Source organism: Sander lucioperca, chromosome 17 (assembly GCF_008315115.2).
Source record: "Sander lucioperca isolate FBNREF2018 chromosome 17, SLUC_FBN_1.2, whole genome shotgun sequence".
NCBI lineage: Eukaryota > Metazoa > Chordata > Actinopteri > Perciformes > Percidae > Sander > Sander lucioperca.
In genome coordinates, this window is record NC_050189.1 from 17,914,136 (window position 1) to 17,930,602 (window position 16,467).

The following is a 16,467-nucleotide window of genomic DNA, read 5'->3' on the forward strand; positions in this document are numbered from 1 at the left end:
TTTTATTAAAGGTCAGTTTGAAACGCAAAAAATAAAGTGTCTTTTTCCACTGAGTCTGTCTCTTCTTTTTATATCCAACCTCAAATCTTAACTTTGAGGCAGGATATACATTCCTATTCTTTGTTTGATTTTTAAAGTCTGTTTTCTAAAGCATTATTTTGGTGTTAAATTACGTTTCTGCTTGTCAGTAACTCATGTTCAGACTCAAAACAAACAATGAATGTATCTGGAAGTGTTGAGTGTTTATTGAAGCCTGATATATCTTCTTCCTCTGTGCCATTGAGCCTCATCGCTGTTAAAACACATCACTGACTGTTTACCTGCACAAAATGTTCAAATGTTTGCCCTTATTCTGAAAAAGACAAAATTCGGACTAAGCTGTTTACTTCACTAATGAAAATGAATATTCCACTAATATTCCTGTGAATATTTTATCCTCGCCTCATTGAATTCTTGCGAAATGCGGGCGGTGTGAACACCCCATAAGACCCCAATTAAATGATATTATCAGTGTGTATCTCTCTCTCACTTGGCGTTCCTTGAAGCCCCTCTACACATGATGATAAAAAAGAGCCCCCACATCATGTCCTCTGGAGTGCTGAAGCAGAGGAGGCATTCATAGCCCTTCAGAAGGCCTTATGCACTGTGTGGGTGTACTGGCTAGCAACTAGCTTCAACTAGCTTGTAACTACCTTTACACACAGAGGTGTAAAGCTACTTTATCCTCTTGTTGTGAATAATGTTACATTCCATTCTGTGAGAAGTTTGAAGAAAGTCATTCTCATCCTTTTTATTTGTATCCTAGAGTTTTCCTATCTGTGTGAACAGACCTTGGGACAATCCTTCCGCCCATTCTGACTCTCTTATCTTACTACATTCTACTAAATGAATGTAGCAATTGTTAGAGAATATGTATATCCATCTGATGGCTTTTATGTTTTGAAAAATTAAAAGCAGTCAGAGTGTAACAGTGGATATAATAATAATTATAATTTATACTTTATTAATCCCTCAAGGGGAAATTACAATGTGTCTGCACATATGTCTGGTGCGGAAGAACAGCATCCTGTATATCTGCTCATAAAAACATTGTCTGTTATCATGTAGCTGAAAAACAGAACCTGATCATTTCTGTGATGTTTAAACTTTTAAAAAATGACAGACTGAATCTTCACCGACTACAGAATCACACCTCTGACCCTCTGGTCTATAGATGTTTGTGATTGGTGTAAAAGTTTCCAACCGCTGGCTGATGTTGCAGCTGTTTATAGTCTGCGGTGTGTTTGTTCTCTGTTCTCTGCGCTGAAGAGAAGCATGGATCGGTTAGCCACAATCAGAACAAATGTTCCATCTGTCAGAGATGTGAAACCCACAGAACCACACGAGGAAAACAGCCGGTGACACCAGAGTTTAATGATCCTGCACAGAAACAAGCTCATAAATACAATATATAAATATCAGTAAATAGTTATTATCATTAGACTCTGTTCAGTTGATATTTGTTGGTTTTTGTGAACTGTACAAAACACTCATAGGGGAAGTATTTTTTGCACAAACCCATTGAAAGAACGCAAAAATGCTCTAAATATAAGTGGTTTGTCTCTTTGCTGCTGCATTAATCTCATTTAGCTTTAATAAGAAATACAGATGAATGTACCGAGGTGTGAGGGGGCTCTGGGGACCAGTGATTGACTCCACTGGTTGGACTGGTGTGATGGTGTTCAGGTCTTCCTCACTGAGGAGTAGAGGACCTCTGGCTCTGCTGGAGACTCTGAACACAAACAATTAGAGACAAACTCCATCAGCAGACAAACCGCGTTCCTCAACAGTGACTTGTTTGGCTCCCTTCATACATTTAGATAAGGGCGGCAGTTTTTTGAAAAACAATCTAAATTATGTTTCTTCCATGTTTCTGTTTTTCAGCAGCATTTAATGAACACCATTTCCCATAAGCCCACAGATCATCGCAGGTTAAATGTCATAGTCCAGTCCACGAACAAGTCGAGGAAATATTATGCATACATTTGAAACATCAGTGCTGTTTATCTCAAAGGTAACTCGTACAATTAATGTAGTAAAGTTGTAAAACGTAGGATAGTAAAAGTAAAATGTACAATATTTTTCTCAAAAATGTAGAAGAGAAGTAAAAATACTTAGAACTGTTCTGAATTAAAATAAAATGAGGAAGATCAACTGCTTCCTGCTTTTATTTTGGCGGTTAGTTCAGACATGTCTTTAATAACAGATATGATCAAAATAGACAGAGACTGCAAGACTCATTTTAAAAGACTGTGTGGAGATATATATGTAAACATTAAGGATCAACAGATACTTGTTTTTAAAGGCCGATACCAATAGGATTATTAGTAGTTAATGAATCAATATGCATTTACAGCTGGAACATTATCCTGTTATTTTAACGGCTGCATGTAAACAGGAATATTAGTGGAATATTCATTTTCATTCATTTGTCAACAGCTTATTCGGAATATTTTTTTTTCTGCAAAACTGAATACTCTGTGCATGTAAACATAGTCACTGTTGCTTTGGGTGACATCAGCATGAACACACACACACACACACACACACGTGTTATGTTTCTAGTGATGGAGACATAGAAGAGCAGCCGTACCTCTCTTCCTGTTTGATTTCTTGTCTTTGATCACTATTTCTCCGTAACAGACTTCTTCTGTTTTCACTCCGGAGTGGATTGCAGCAGGATCACTCTCTGGAAAAGAAATATCATTATTAATATCAGGATTGTACAGTATATTTACTACTTATGCCAAAAAGCATAATATGAGCTCTTTAAATATATTACTGATTGTAGTAGGAATTTAAATAATCAGTATATGTTTTGCATTATATATCTTTTTTGTGCATGTTATAGGTTTACAAAGTGAAAAAGCCCAAAGTTGTTAAATAAAGTCATTTTAGTAGGAGGTTGTGTGTTGGCTGTTAGTGGAATATTCATATATTAACAATGTAAACAACTTCGGAACAATATCTTTTTCAGAATAAGGGCAAAAAAAACTTAATATTGTGCATGTAAAGATGGTCCCTGTTGGACTAAATGACATGTTTCTTCATCACCATGAACACACACTGTAGTTCATTCACAAATACTCACTAGAGCACCAGGGTCTCATTGATGAGTGAATCATGCAATGCAATGTGAATCAGCCTTTTATCCCGCCCTGTACACGCCCATTTTTAACCATAAATAGTCAATGCAAAGCACCTCATGAATGCTGATCAGTATGTTAATAACCCTGGCAGTTGTTAGACCGAATCACGATGACTGGTGGGGAAAAAGCAAAAAACTTCTCAGACGTTCAGGAATTGCCGCAAATTGAATTATAATTTCGGCCTGTTCTTGCACAGTGTAGGGAAACATGATCTATAACTACAGTTATTAATAATATGTCCAAAACGGCAGGCATTATGGCACTCAGGGACACCTTCGATATACCAGACGTATATAATAAGATTTAACAGAACTATATATTTATCCAAACAAGCCTTAGTGATGAAGTTATATATATATTATATATATATAGTGAAATTATATATAATATATATATTTTTTTTTAAAAACACTTAGCTGTCTGCCATTTCCCTCTGGAAACAGCCAGTTGCCCACAGAGTGATGAGGACCTGTATTTGGACCGGGATGGCACGGTTCTGGCGCATTGCCCTCTCTACTGGACCCAATTCAGTACATAGATCCAAGAGCTCAGCTTTAGGGAATTTAAATTGGCATATTAGCCAGTCATGGTCCCTGAAGCCTCTTTTTCTCCTAATTCTTCCATTAGCGTAGTCCTCCTGCAGGGCCAGCATTACATTACATGTCATTTAGCTGACGCTTTTATCCAAAGCGACTTACAATTAAGTGCTTTCAACTCTGAAGGTTCAAACTCCAGATAACAAGTAGTAAGTGCAAGTACATTAGCTTTAAATAAGCAAAGCTACAAAGAGACATATGAAAGTGCAGGTTTTTTTTGTTTATCCGAGGTGTAGTTAAAAGAGATGTGTTTTTAGCCTTCGGCGGAAGATGTGTGCAATCCTGATGTCGATAAGGAGCTTGTTCCACCATTTGGGAGCCAGGACAGCGAACAGTCAGGATTTCATTGAGTGATTAGTTCTCCCTCGCTGTGAGGGGGCAGCAAGCAGTTTGGCTGATGCAGAGCGGAGTGGGCGGGTTGGGGTATATGGTTTGACCATGTCCTGGATGTAAGCTGGGGCTGATCCGTTCGTGGCCCTGTATGCAAGTACTAGTGTCTTGAAGCGGATGCAGGCAGCAACTGGTAACCAGTGAAGAGAGCGGAGGAGAGGTGTAGTGTGAGAGAACTTGGGGAGGTTGAAGACAAGTCGAACTGCTGCGTTCTGAATGAGCTGCAAGGGTCAGATGGCACATGCAGGCAGGCCAGTCAGGAGGGAGTTGCAGTAGTCTAGACGTGAGATGACTAGAGCCTGAACCAGAACCTGAGCCGCCTTCTGCGTTAGAAGGGGACATATCCTTCTGATGTTATGCAGCATGTATCTACATGATCGGGTAGTTGCAGCAATGTTGGCAGTGAAGGAGAGTTGGTCATCAAGTGCCACACCCAGGTTTCTAGCAGTCTTGGTGGGGACTACTATAGAGTTGTCAATTGTTATAGTCAGGTCTTGGGTAGGAGAGCCCTTCCCTGGAAGGAAAAGGAGTTCAGTCTTGTCAAGGTTCAGTTTCAGAGGGTGTGTGGACATCCAAGAAGAAATGTCAGTCAGACAGGCCGAGATATGTGCTGCTACTTGAGTTTCAGACTCCGGAAAGGAGAGAATTAGTTGGGTGTCATCTGCGTAGCTGTGATAAGAAAAGCCGTGCGACTGAATGACAGACCTGAGAGAGTTGGTGTACAGAGAAAAGAGGAGGGGACCCAGGACTGATCCCTGAGGAACCCCAGTTTTGAGTGGGCAAGGTTCTGAGGTAGATCCTCTCCAAGTTACCCGGTAGGTTCAGTCTGCCAGGTAAGACTTGAGCAAAGTGCAGAGCCTGAGACACCCAGATTCTGGAGTGTCGAAATGAGGATCTGGTGGTAACAGTAACTGTGTCAAAAGCAGCAGAAAGGTCCAGAAGGATGACGACAGAAGAGCAAGGAGGGCAGTTTCTGTTGAGTGGCCAGCCTTGAAGCCAGACTGGTGGGGATCAAGGGAGAAGGGAGGAGGTGGACTGGGGGAAATCTAGAAGGTTAGAGAAGATAGAAAAAAGCTTTTTGGGGTTCGAGAAAGAGGAGGAAAGAAGAGACTAATAGGTAAGCAGATCATCTGGGTGTTTAGATTTCCGCCATTTCCTTTCTGCTGCACGTATTGGTGATCTTTCAGCACGCACTGAGTCAGATAACCACGGCGCTGGGGAGGATTTGCGAGCCTTCCGTGAAGTAAGAGGGCAGAGAGAGTCAAGAGAGGAGGATAGAGTAGAGAGGAGAGTGTCTGTGGCAGCGTTGGGAGGCATGATTAAGAAAGAGTCAGATGGAGGGAGGGTTGATAAAGTACATGCCGCCAGAGAAGAAGTAGAGAGTGAATGAATATTACGGCGGACAGGTATGGTGTCTCTTGAGATATGGTTGTGAGCTTTGGAGAGCGGGAGAGAGTAAGAGATGAAGAAATGGTCTGAGGTATGGAGTGGATGGCTGTAGAGCAGTTTCTGGTGAATATGAGATCTAAGTGGTTGCCAGCTTTGTGAGTGGGTGGTGAAGGAGAGAGTGAGAGGGCAAAAGAAGAGAGAAGGTGTAAAAAGGCAGCTGACTTCTCTGTCCGGATGTTGAAGTCACCCAGAAGTACCAGCAGAGGGCCAGTTTCAGGGATGTTTGAAAGAAGGACATCCAGCTCCTCCAAAAACTCTCCCAGAGGACCTGGTGGCGGTAGATAACAATGATGACTAGGTACCGGATGAGAGGAAACACGGACAGGAATGGAGAAGCAGCACATTTCCGGATGAAGACACCGAGCAGTGTAAGTGAGATATGAGATATCAAGCCCACTTAACGTCCCACTTAACCTCTTTTGTCTTTGTCCTCCGAGTCTTTGTCCTCCGAGTCTTCGTCCGATGAGACTGCTGCTTCACGCAAATGCCAATATTAAATACAAGGAGGTGATTGGTTTTGGCTACAGGTGGGGAGGCCACACCCTGGCTAATCAGTCAAAGCACCTGATAGTCGTTAACCTCCACTCCCCAACTTCACACTTCACACTAAACTAGTTTCAGTTACTTTAAGAAAAAACATAAAATTTTGCCTAAGAACACAGCCAATCCAGCAAAAACACACAGCAGCAGTAGAAAAGTAGAAGAAGCAGCAAAACCCCAAATAAAGTAAGTACGTAACTTAATATCTAGCTGTCCAGTAGTGAGTTCCCTCAGCAGTCAAATGCAGCATTACACACAGGTTCACTGCAATATTTATATGTTTACAACAATTTGTGATTGTTAATACCTTGCCAAAATCACAGCATTAACTAGTAGTATATCCCCTACCCCGAGATACAATCTGAAGACGAAAGAAAGTGTAACACGCAAACATACTTTTCTTCATGCAGGTTTTTATCATGAACAGTATTAAAGTTCGGACTGATAAAGAGGACATTAAGGGTAACGATTGCGCAAGAGCTTAACGGCTTGATGATATATGCACAGTATTAAAAACATATATTTAGTTATTTAGGCTACACTGTATTCTGCCGTTATCTAATGCTAGGGTATTTAAATGTTATCCTGTATTCCATGCAGTCGGGCCATCTCCTCCTCCTGCGCTCCGGAGCAGACAATGTGAGGGTGAGACAGCGCTGATTAAACATTAAGAAGAAATTGTTATTTAAGATTTGATTTGGAGGTGTTATAGAACAACTATCACTCAGTTAAAGCGCAAATAACACTGCTGGATTTAATCTTCATGATAACATGGATGATATGGAGTGAAAAAATGTGCGTGAGGCATCAATACTTGAAAATATTACAAGTAATCGTTATTCCCTTTTACTTTCTGCAGTCTGACTTCAGTTCACCACCTCACCATCTGCGTCGCCAATTCCTATTTTGTCTCCAAAATGTGCGTACGCATGGGTCATAGTTTGCGTGGAGGACCGCACATTCTCCCGTCAAGTTTTTTTTTTATAAATCACAGTCTTTGCGTGGGAAGTGGCGTACGCACATTTTCAGCCCCGTTTTGTGCATACGCCACATTTATAAATGAGACACCTGATGAGGATTAATCCGCTAATGAAAATAGTCCCTAAAAAATAAAGTTCCTTATTTCCTTATGTTTGTTTGATAGAAAGTGAGCAGCTCAACTGTTCTGTGTTCTCCTCTAACGGATGTTTCTAGAGATGGAGACATAGAAGAGCAGCTGTACCTCTCTTCCTGTTTGATTTCTTGTCTTTGATCACTATTTGTCCGTAACTGACGTCTTCTGTTCTCACTCCGGAGTAGATTGCAGCAGGATCACTCTCTGGAAGAGAAATGACATTGATTATTTAACTTTTACTACAATCAATAATACTATTTTCCATAGTATTGGAAAATGACATAATAGTTGATACATGGGGTTCCACCATCCATTCCGACACACCCCCTCTCCGACATTGACGTCTAATTGTCGGCGTGGCGGCACTTCCATTGTTTTCAAATGTCCCACCACTCCAACATTTTTTGTTTCCATTAGGGTTAGGGTTAGGGAATAGCAGCATGTCGGAATAGCGGCATGTCTGAATAGAAGCATGTCGGACTGGCAGCATGTAACCGATACATGTTGACATCATACTGTTGTTGATGTGTCTGTATTTTTGTTACTGTGCTGCTGCCTGCTCTTGGGAGCTCTCTGCAGCGTTGTTCATTGGAAAAGGCAGCCACTGGTATACAGTAACATTATTTTTAGTAAAATGTCCCAAAATTCACCAATATGATGGATATTACTCCAGATATTCCTGCTCTTACGTCATCTCCTTTAGTTATTTATACATTATTTATACATACATATTTGTACACAGACATTTTGGGGGGCAGGGGCTTAAGTGAAATTAAGGGCAAATGATTAATAAATAATTATATATGTATCTAACCCTAACCCTCATTTAAACAAAATAGTAAATATATTAACACAACTCAAACCTCCTTACCAATTTCTTTTAATTCCCTCTACACTCCCAACTGTTTAATACTCAACAATGTTGAACATCTGTTCACACAGAGACCATGGTCTTTAGTATTCACTAGGTTAATCACACACACCTAGAGCTGTCTAGTAGTGATCAGGAGTCTCATTTATAAACGTGGCCTACGCACAAAACGGGGCTTAAATGTGCGTACGCCACTTCCCACGCAAAGGTTGTGATTTATAAAAAACAAACTTGACTGTCCTCCACGCAAACTCTGACCCATGCGTACGCATATTTTGGAGACAATGCGAATTGGCGATGCAGATGGTGAGGTGGTGAACTGAATTTCTTCACTCCATATCATTGCGTTATCATGAAGATCTAATCCAGCAGTGTTGTTTGCGCTTCTACTGAGTGATAATTGTTCCATAAACACCTTGTAAAATCCAACTCAAATCTTAAATGAAAATCCCTTCTTAATATTTAATCGTCTCACCATCACAGAGTCCGCTACGGAGCGCAGGAGGAGGAGATGGCCAGACTGCATGGAATACAGGATAGCATCAAATACCCTACCATTAGATAACTGCAGAACATAGTGTAAATAACTAAATTCCTGTTTTTAATACTGTGCATATATCATCAAATGTCAAAGTCTAGAAATACAGCCATTAAAGGAACATGCCGACTAATTGGGACTTTAGCTTATTTACCGTATCCCCCAGAGTTAGATAAGTCCATACATACCCTTCTCATCTCCGTGCGTGTTGTAACTCCGTCCGACGGCCAGAGTTAGCCTAGCACGGATCCTGAAGGTAATCGGTTCCAACTAGCCTACTGCTCCGAATAAGTGACAAAATAACACTAACATGTTCCTATTTATATGTTGTGATTTGTATAGTCACAGCGTGTACAAATAACAAGGTGCATAAAGCTGCATAATGGCACTGCTGGCCCTGCAGGAGGACTATGGCAATGGAAGAAACAGGAGAAAAAGAGGCTTCAGGGACCATGACGATGACTGGCTAATATGCTGACTTAGATTTTCTAAAGCTGAGCTCTTGGATCTATGCACTGAATTGCGTCCAGTAGAGAGGGCAACGCGCCGGAACCGTGCCATCCCGGTCCAAATACAGGTCTTCGGCACTCTGGGGGGAAACCGGCTGTTTCCAGAGGGAAATGGCAGACAGCCAAGTGTTTTTTTAAATAATTATTATATATAATCTTCAACTTTATCACTAAGACTTGTTTGGATATAATATATAGTTCTTTTAAATCTTATTGGGTGTACATACACTTTTAGTAAGGATCCCACGCACTGTTTTATAAATGAGACCCCAGATCACTCGATCAGATTTTAAAGGTCAGAATGAAGTCTAGAGACTCACAGACCCTGAGAGTTGGGAGGCATTACACTTTAATGTGGTTTAACTGGACTCTTTTCCTGATTCTCCTTGATCTAGAGTTCATTAAATGTTTCTGTGTAAGTCATCAAAGTCTTCAGAACCTTTTTCATCTATATGAATATGAGTCGTGCTGCTCCTGAGGTTTCCTTAAAGGTCCAATATGTAATATATTTACTGTAATAAATCCAAAAATGATCACAATTGGACAAACATGCTAAGTTGAAATTATATCTTTTCTGACAACAATGCTAATGCCAGTATTTTCTCCTTTTGAAATTTCTGTTTGTGTTTTGGCCTGTGTGTTGTTATCAACTGCCCAGTTTGAACAGGTAAGTGTTAGCTTCAGGCTAATTTATCACGGCTACTAGGGACGGCCATTTTATGTCATTTCAACATTTGTGTAGCTACTCACATAGAATTATATAGCTAGAGTACCCAAGTTGGTTACTCGCAAAAACAATTGAGACACAGCCAGTAAAGTGATCCCGACTGGTCCTGGCTAACGCCGCCATGCTAACCCTGCTAACTGCTAACGTTACGGGAGGACCATGTCAGGCGGGCCACGGCTGTTTACAACATGTAGCCTGTTCAGCGGCAGTAGCCGACAACGGTGAGTTATTTGAAGCCAAGAGAGGGGGGCTGTAAATCGGGAAGCGATTGTTGACGTAATTCTAAGTCAATAAAGTGTGTTCCATTGGGTGGAGAGGATGGCAAGGTAGTGGTAATTTTAGCAGTTCCTATCGTAATTCTAAGCTGAGGAAGTGTGTCTGTCTGGCGTGTGGAGAGGACAGGGAGGTTGTTGTGTTTTTAGCGGTTCCTTCTGTAATTCTAAGCCGAATTGCAAGTGTGTCTGTCAGTGGGTACAGAGCTCCGCGTGAGCACGGGCTTTTATGACTGTCAATATAGCCAGCATCTAACGTTAGCTACTCCGCTGAGCTGTGGAGTAATGTCTGGCTATGTGAGACAAGCGTCTAGCAACATTGTTGTGGATGCTGTGGTCTCAGCATCTCCGTGAACTTTGGATCTGGGGAGGAGGGGGCGGGGGAGACGACTCTCTCCAGTATTTTGAATTTGTACTGCAGTAACTATTTTAAACACTAACTGTCAGTATTACATATTGCACCTTTAACAACAACATTTTACTCTTTACATGAACATATTCCCTTACTTTAGATCTATTGTAAGTGATCATAACATACAAAGATATGTAAATCTGCAAATGTATAATTTATATATATATATAATCTTTGTTTTGTCCTGTGCCCTGCAGTGAAGCGTGCGCAGACCCCCACTCAGCTGAAGGGTTGCTATGAAATACAGGAAACTGGACGACCACAGAGCTGTTAGAGCTGTTTAACCACAGGGTAAAAAACACCCGGCCTTCCATGGAAAGCACAACACACACTATTATCTACTAAAATAGACCTTACACTGTGACTGTTGACATAGATTTAGATTTAGCTTTTAAAATATCCCATTTTTTATAAAATGCTATTTTCCCAAAACGTCCTCTCAGGTTTTCTCAGTTTTCTTCTGAAAATTAATAAAAAACATCTTTACCTCTGCTCCGTCTGATTGGCTGTTGCAGGTTACGTGATATTTGGACATCACTGTATGTGACGTCATCATCTCCAGCTTCTACTTCAGCAGCTGAAATAAACCAAAGTTAACATAAATTTCAATCAATTTAATCATTAAAGAGAAGTCCGTAAAAATGGAAACATGAGGAAGATTATGTGATTCTATCAAAAGCTCCGGAGCATGCTAAAGGGCCCTCGTGGTGATGATGGTTTGTCAACAACAGAATAGTGATTCATGAGAATCCTAAGAGACGTTTCACTTGAAGAAACAGTTGTTTGAACACTTCACTTCAATTCTGTATATATGAGTCTTATTGAGACTAACCTTTAGGTTTCCTACGGATGCATCGTCTCACCAGTAGAACCAGCAGAACCAGGAGAACCAGGAGAATCAGGAGAACCAGAACACCGACTGAAACAGTGGACCACAACACTAGGGGAGGAGGAGAGGAGCCGGGGGGAGGAGAAGAAGTGGTGGAGCTAGAGGTAATGGAGGTTGTAGGAGGACTTGTAGTCGTGGGTTTCTCTAAAATGAACAAAACAAATTTAATTAAAAGCATAGACATAAAAGTAAGTAGATAACACGTTCAGCTATTTCACTGTTCCTCCTTTTTTATGTGAAGCTCTAGACTTCAATGTTGTGTATCATGTTTGTAATTGAGTGAATTCCCTTGGTCTAGTTAGAGTTAAAAATATCTAATATCAGACCGTGTGTTAGGGTGCTTTCACACCGTGTTAACCCAACCCTGGAGTGTTTGGTCAGAACATTTCGTTGGTTTGGGGCAGTGTGAAAGCTTATTCAAACTCTGGTGCAGACCAAATAACAGAACTCTGGTCCGCTTGAATATGAAGGTCTCTGTTTTTTTTCCAAGTGCTCAAGATTTTGGTCACTTCATGGGAGAACGCAATCAGACACACACAGGAAGTGAACCAAAAACCAATGCATTAACTAACCTGCAATTTCCACCTTGCATACAATTTACAGACATATAAATGATTCAAGTGACGATAACTTTCAGATCCATAACTTATAATGACCACACATCATCATCATCTCAAAGACAATGTTTGGTGCATGTGACAAAGTGTTGTGTGAAAGCAAACTGAACCAAATAAAAAAATGATGCTCCCAAATCGCAGAGTCTACCGAACTGTAGGTGTGAAAGCACCTTAAGCTGAATGATGAAATTTAACCTCCTCACCTGTGACAGAGACCCAGCTGGATGGAGACTCTCCAAAATTGCTGATGTTGCACTTGTAAAGGCCTTCATCAGACCTGGAAACATGGGGGATGGTCATGTGACCTGCAGCCTCAGTCCTGATGAAGGAGCCATCTTTATAGAAACCAGCTGGGAGGTTGGAGGACTTCTTTGTTTTACAGTGCAGAGTGAGGTCTTCTCCCTCCATCACAGGGAGGACAGGACTCTGCAGGATCACTGGTCCACCTCAACACAGAGACAAACTACAGCATGTCATCCATTCACACACAGCTTCATCAATACTGACTCCACAGTCTGATCTTACCAGTGACAGTGATGTTGATGCTGTTACTGGTTGCTCCCTCTCTGGACTCACACCAGTAAACTCCACTGTACCACTGGACCAGGTTGCCGATGTTACAGGAGGGACCAGCAGATATTCCCCAGCCATCTCCACACTGAGTCCTGTTTTCTCCGGATGTGTTCCTCCTCAGAGTCCATCCAGCAGAGCTGTCGTCCTCCTCACAGCTCAGAGAGACAGACTGACCTTTAAATATCTGAGAGCTGCTGGGACTCAGAGTCAGAGAGGCTGGAGGGAGGAGGGAAGAAAGAAAGATGCAGTTATATATGTTGATTTGCATTATTAATAGACTTATTTAGTCCACTTTCCTTATATTCACACTTTCTCATTGTCTGTCCTCTCTGTGATTCAGGCAGTGAGCTGAAAAACTCTTAATGTGTGTTTTCAAATTGAACTCTTAAAGTCGGTGTTAAACACACAGCAGAATATCTGGCTACATGTCTTACTATGATATTTTCTGTGACCTCTTTATGAATACTTTTGCTAAAATTCAGAGAGGTAGCAACATATGACCTTCAGGAATATACAGAGTCTGTCATTGGCTCCATTACTAAATGCATTGATGATGTGACTGTGGTTAAAACCATCAAGAAACGCGCCAATCAGAAACCTTGGCTAACTGTGGAAGTTTGTTCACTGCTTAAAGCCCAGAATGCTGCTTTTACATCTGAGGACAATGCAGCATATGAGCTGGGAATTCGTTTAAGGACTATGCAGAGCAAATGAAAGATTTTTTTGCAGACAATTTAAACATCTTGCTCAGACAGGCAGTAGTGCCCAACTACCTCAAAAGTGCCACCATCATTCCTGTCCCGAAGAAGTCCAACCCAGCCTGTCTCAGTGATTTCTGCCCTGTGGCTCTAACACCCATACTAATGAATTGTTTTGAGCGGCTGGTCTTGCAGCATATGAAAAACTGTCTCCCTGCTAACCTGGACCCATTACAACTTGCTTATAGAACTAACCAGTCCACAGAGGATGAAGTCTCCACTACACTCCACCTTGTACTGCCACACCTAATTAAATTAGAAGGGGAAACCACACAAACTTGTAGGAGGTAGTCGCATTTGTGCAAAAGGAAATCCTTTTGCCTGGCCCTAGTACCCCACCGTAGTTCCCCTCCTCAAACAATGTCTGAAACACTAACCTTTCTAATCATCAGTGAGTTAATAACTTTTCAGCCGTCACAAAAGTGTACTGACCTTGGTTTGTTGTGCAGCTCAGCAGTGAGATCAGAACTGAAGAGAAATGGACCTCAGGTTAGTTTAATATGCAACAAGACATCAAAACAGAACTCTGGTTTTAGTGCACCAAAAAACAACAATGCATTGTTATTAGATAAAAACAATCAAAGTTTATACTCTTTTGTTGTAATCGATCTCAATGCTGAATGCAGTCTTTGCATGAATCATCTTCAACTCACTGCTCTATAAACAGCAGACATGTTCTAAAACTGACCTTTGAGACAAACACTCACACATTAAGTTGAACTCACCCAGCAGCAGCTGTAGAGATGATTCCTCCATTTAAAATGTTGGTCATCTGAGATCAGCACATAGTGTCTAACCAGGCACACCGAGTAAAGCCCACCTCCTTCCTCTTGACGTATCACTGTTGAGGTTTTCTGACAAGCAGTTTGCAGGAAATAGCTTTTTTTGTTTTGTGTCTTTGTATTTCATACGTCAGAAAATATTAAGTAAAAGAAAAAAACATCAAAATGAACAATAAGGTCGTGCACAGCTGGACAGATGCAGACAAATGCAGAGTCTAATGAACCTGCATGTGTTTGAACTGTGAGAGGTAACCCACACAGACACAAGGACAACATAACCTCTGAACACAATAAGGCGGATTCACACCTAGACCTTAGTTATCTATCAATCAATCAATAAATCAATCTTTATTTATATAACACATTTCATACAAAAGCCATGTAACAAAATGCTTCACATTATAAAAATAAATGCAATAATGTGACCTCTTGTGTCCAGTAACCCCGGTAACAGTTACTGGGGTGACTTGTAATGATACTGTCCTCCAATAGCCCCCCTTCAGAACTTCAGAGAAAGCACCTCTCGCTTTGTTTGATTACCAGCCGCAACAACAAGGCTGGTATTGTTTTGTGTGTGTGTGTGTGAGAGTGAGTGAGTGTATGTGGTACCGGAGACACCTAGCAGGAACTACCACAGAGGCAGATTGGAATGGCCAAGGGGGGGAGTTGCAGCTATCTTTGATTCATGCCTGTTAATTAATCCTAAACCTAAACTAAATTATAACTTGTTTGAAAGCCATATTTTTTAATCTTCTAGATCCAACATGGAAAACAGTACAGCAAATTATATTTCTTGTTTTTTACCAAGCTCCAGGTCCGTATTCTGAATGTTTATCTGAATTTTCTAAATTGTTATCATGTGTAGTCCTTAAATCAGACAAAGTACTTATTGTAGGTGATTTTAATATCCATGTAACCTTAGTATTGCTTTCAACTCACTACTGGATTCAATTGGTTTCAGTCAGAGTGTGCATAAGGCCACTCACTGCTTCAACCACACCCTCGACCTTGTGCTGGCATATGGCATCGAAATTGAAGATTTAATAGTATTTCCGCAGAATCCTTTATTGTTAGACTATTCTTTAATAACTTTCGAATTCTTACTACCCGACTGTACGAAATTAGACAAAAGCTTCTACATTAGATGCCTATCTCCATCCATTCATCTTTGTCCACTTATCCGGGGTCGGGTCGCAAGGGCTGCAGCTCCAGCAGGGGACCCCAAACTTCCCCAAACCACCTCAACTGGCTCCTTTCGACGCAAAGGAGTAGCGGCTCTACTCTAAGCACTTCATGGATGACTGTGCTTCTCTCTAAGGGAGACGCCAGCCACACTCCTGCGGAAACCCATTTCGTCCGCTGTGTACCCTGGATCTCCTTCTTTTGGTCATGAGCCAGACTTCATGACCATAGGTGAGGGTAGGAACGAAAACTGATCGAGAGCTTTGCCTTCTGGCTCAGCTCTCTTTTCGCCACAACGGTGCAATAAATTGAATGTAATACCGCCCTCGCTGCGCCGACTCTCCGACCAATCTCCCGATCCATTGTCCCCTCACTCGCGAACAAAACGCCAACTCCTTCACTTGGGGTAAGGACTCATTCCCTACCTGGAGAAGGCACTCCATCGGTTTCCTGCTGAGAACCATGGCCTCAGATTTAGAGGTGCTGATCCTCATCCCAGCCGCTTCACACTCGGCTGCGAACCGATCCAGTGAGTGCTGAAGGTCACAGGCCGATGATGCCATCAGGACCACATCATCTGCAAAAAGCAGCGATGAGATCCCCAGCTTACCAAACTGCAACCCCTCTCCACCCCGACTACGCCTCGATATCCTGTCCATAAATACTACAAACAGGATTGGTGACAAAGCGCAGCCCTGGCGGAGGCCAACCCTCACCTGAAACGAGTCTGACTTACTGCCAAGAACCCGGACACAGCTCTCGCTTTGGTCGTACAGAGATTGGATAGCCCTGAGAAAGGACCCCCCTAACCCTTGGTGCCGACCGACAGTCCTTCTCCATGTCTTCTCCAAACTTTTCCCACACCCACTGCTTTGCCTCTTTCACAGCAGAGGCTGCAGCCCTTCAGTACCCTGCAACTGCCTCCGGAGTCCTTGGGGATAAAATATCCCAGAAAGACTCCTTCTTCAGTCGGACGGCTTCCCTGACCACCGGTGTCCACCACGGTGTTCGTGGGTTACCGCTCCTTGAGACACCTAAGACCCTGAGACCGCAGCTCCCC

General features: G+C 41.9%; 2 protein-coding genes across 4 annotated transcripts in view; one reads left to right on the forward strand and one right to left on the reverse strand.

Annotated features, from left to right (window-relative positions):
- LOC116064565 overlaps positions 1-16,467 on the reverse strand; it is a 305,191-nt gene that overhangs the window by 256,999 nt on the left and 31,725 nt on the right. The window contains exons 8-9 of the mRNA XM_035993884.1: positions 7,386-7,481; positions 2,633-2,728 (exon numbers count right to left, since the gene is read on the reverse strand). Coding sequence (XP_035849777.1) covers positions 2,633-2,728; positions 7,386-7,481 — 192 coding nt within the window. The remainder of the gene's footprint in view (positions 1-2,632; positions 2,729-7,385; positions 7,482-16,467) is intronic.
- The window catches only part of LOC116064564 (hemicentin-2-like), a 173,913-nt gene that overhangs the window by 151,065 nt on the left and 6,381 nt on the right, over positions 1-16,467 (forward strand). The window lies entirely within an intron of this gene.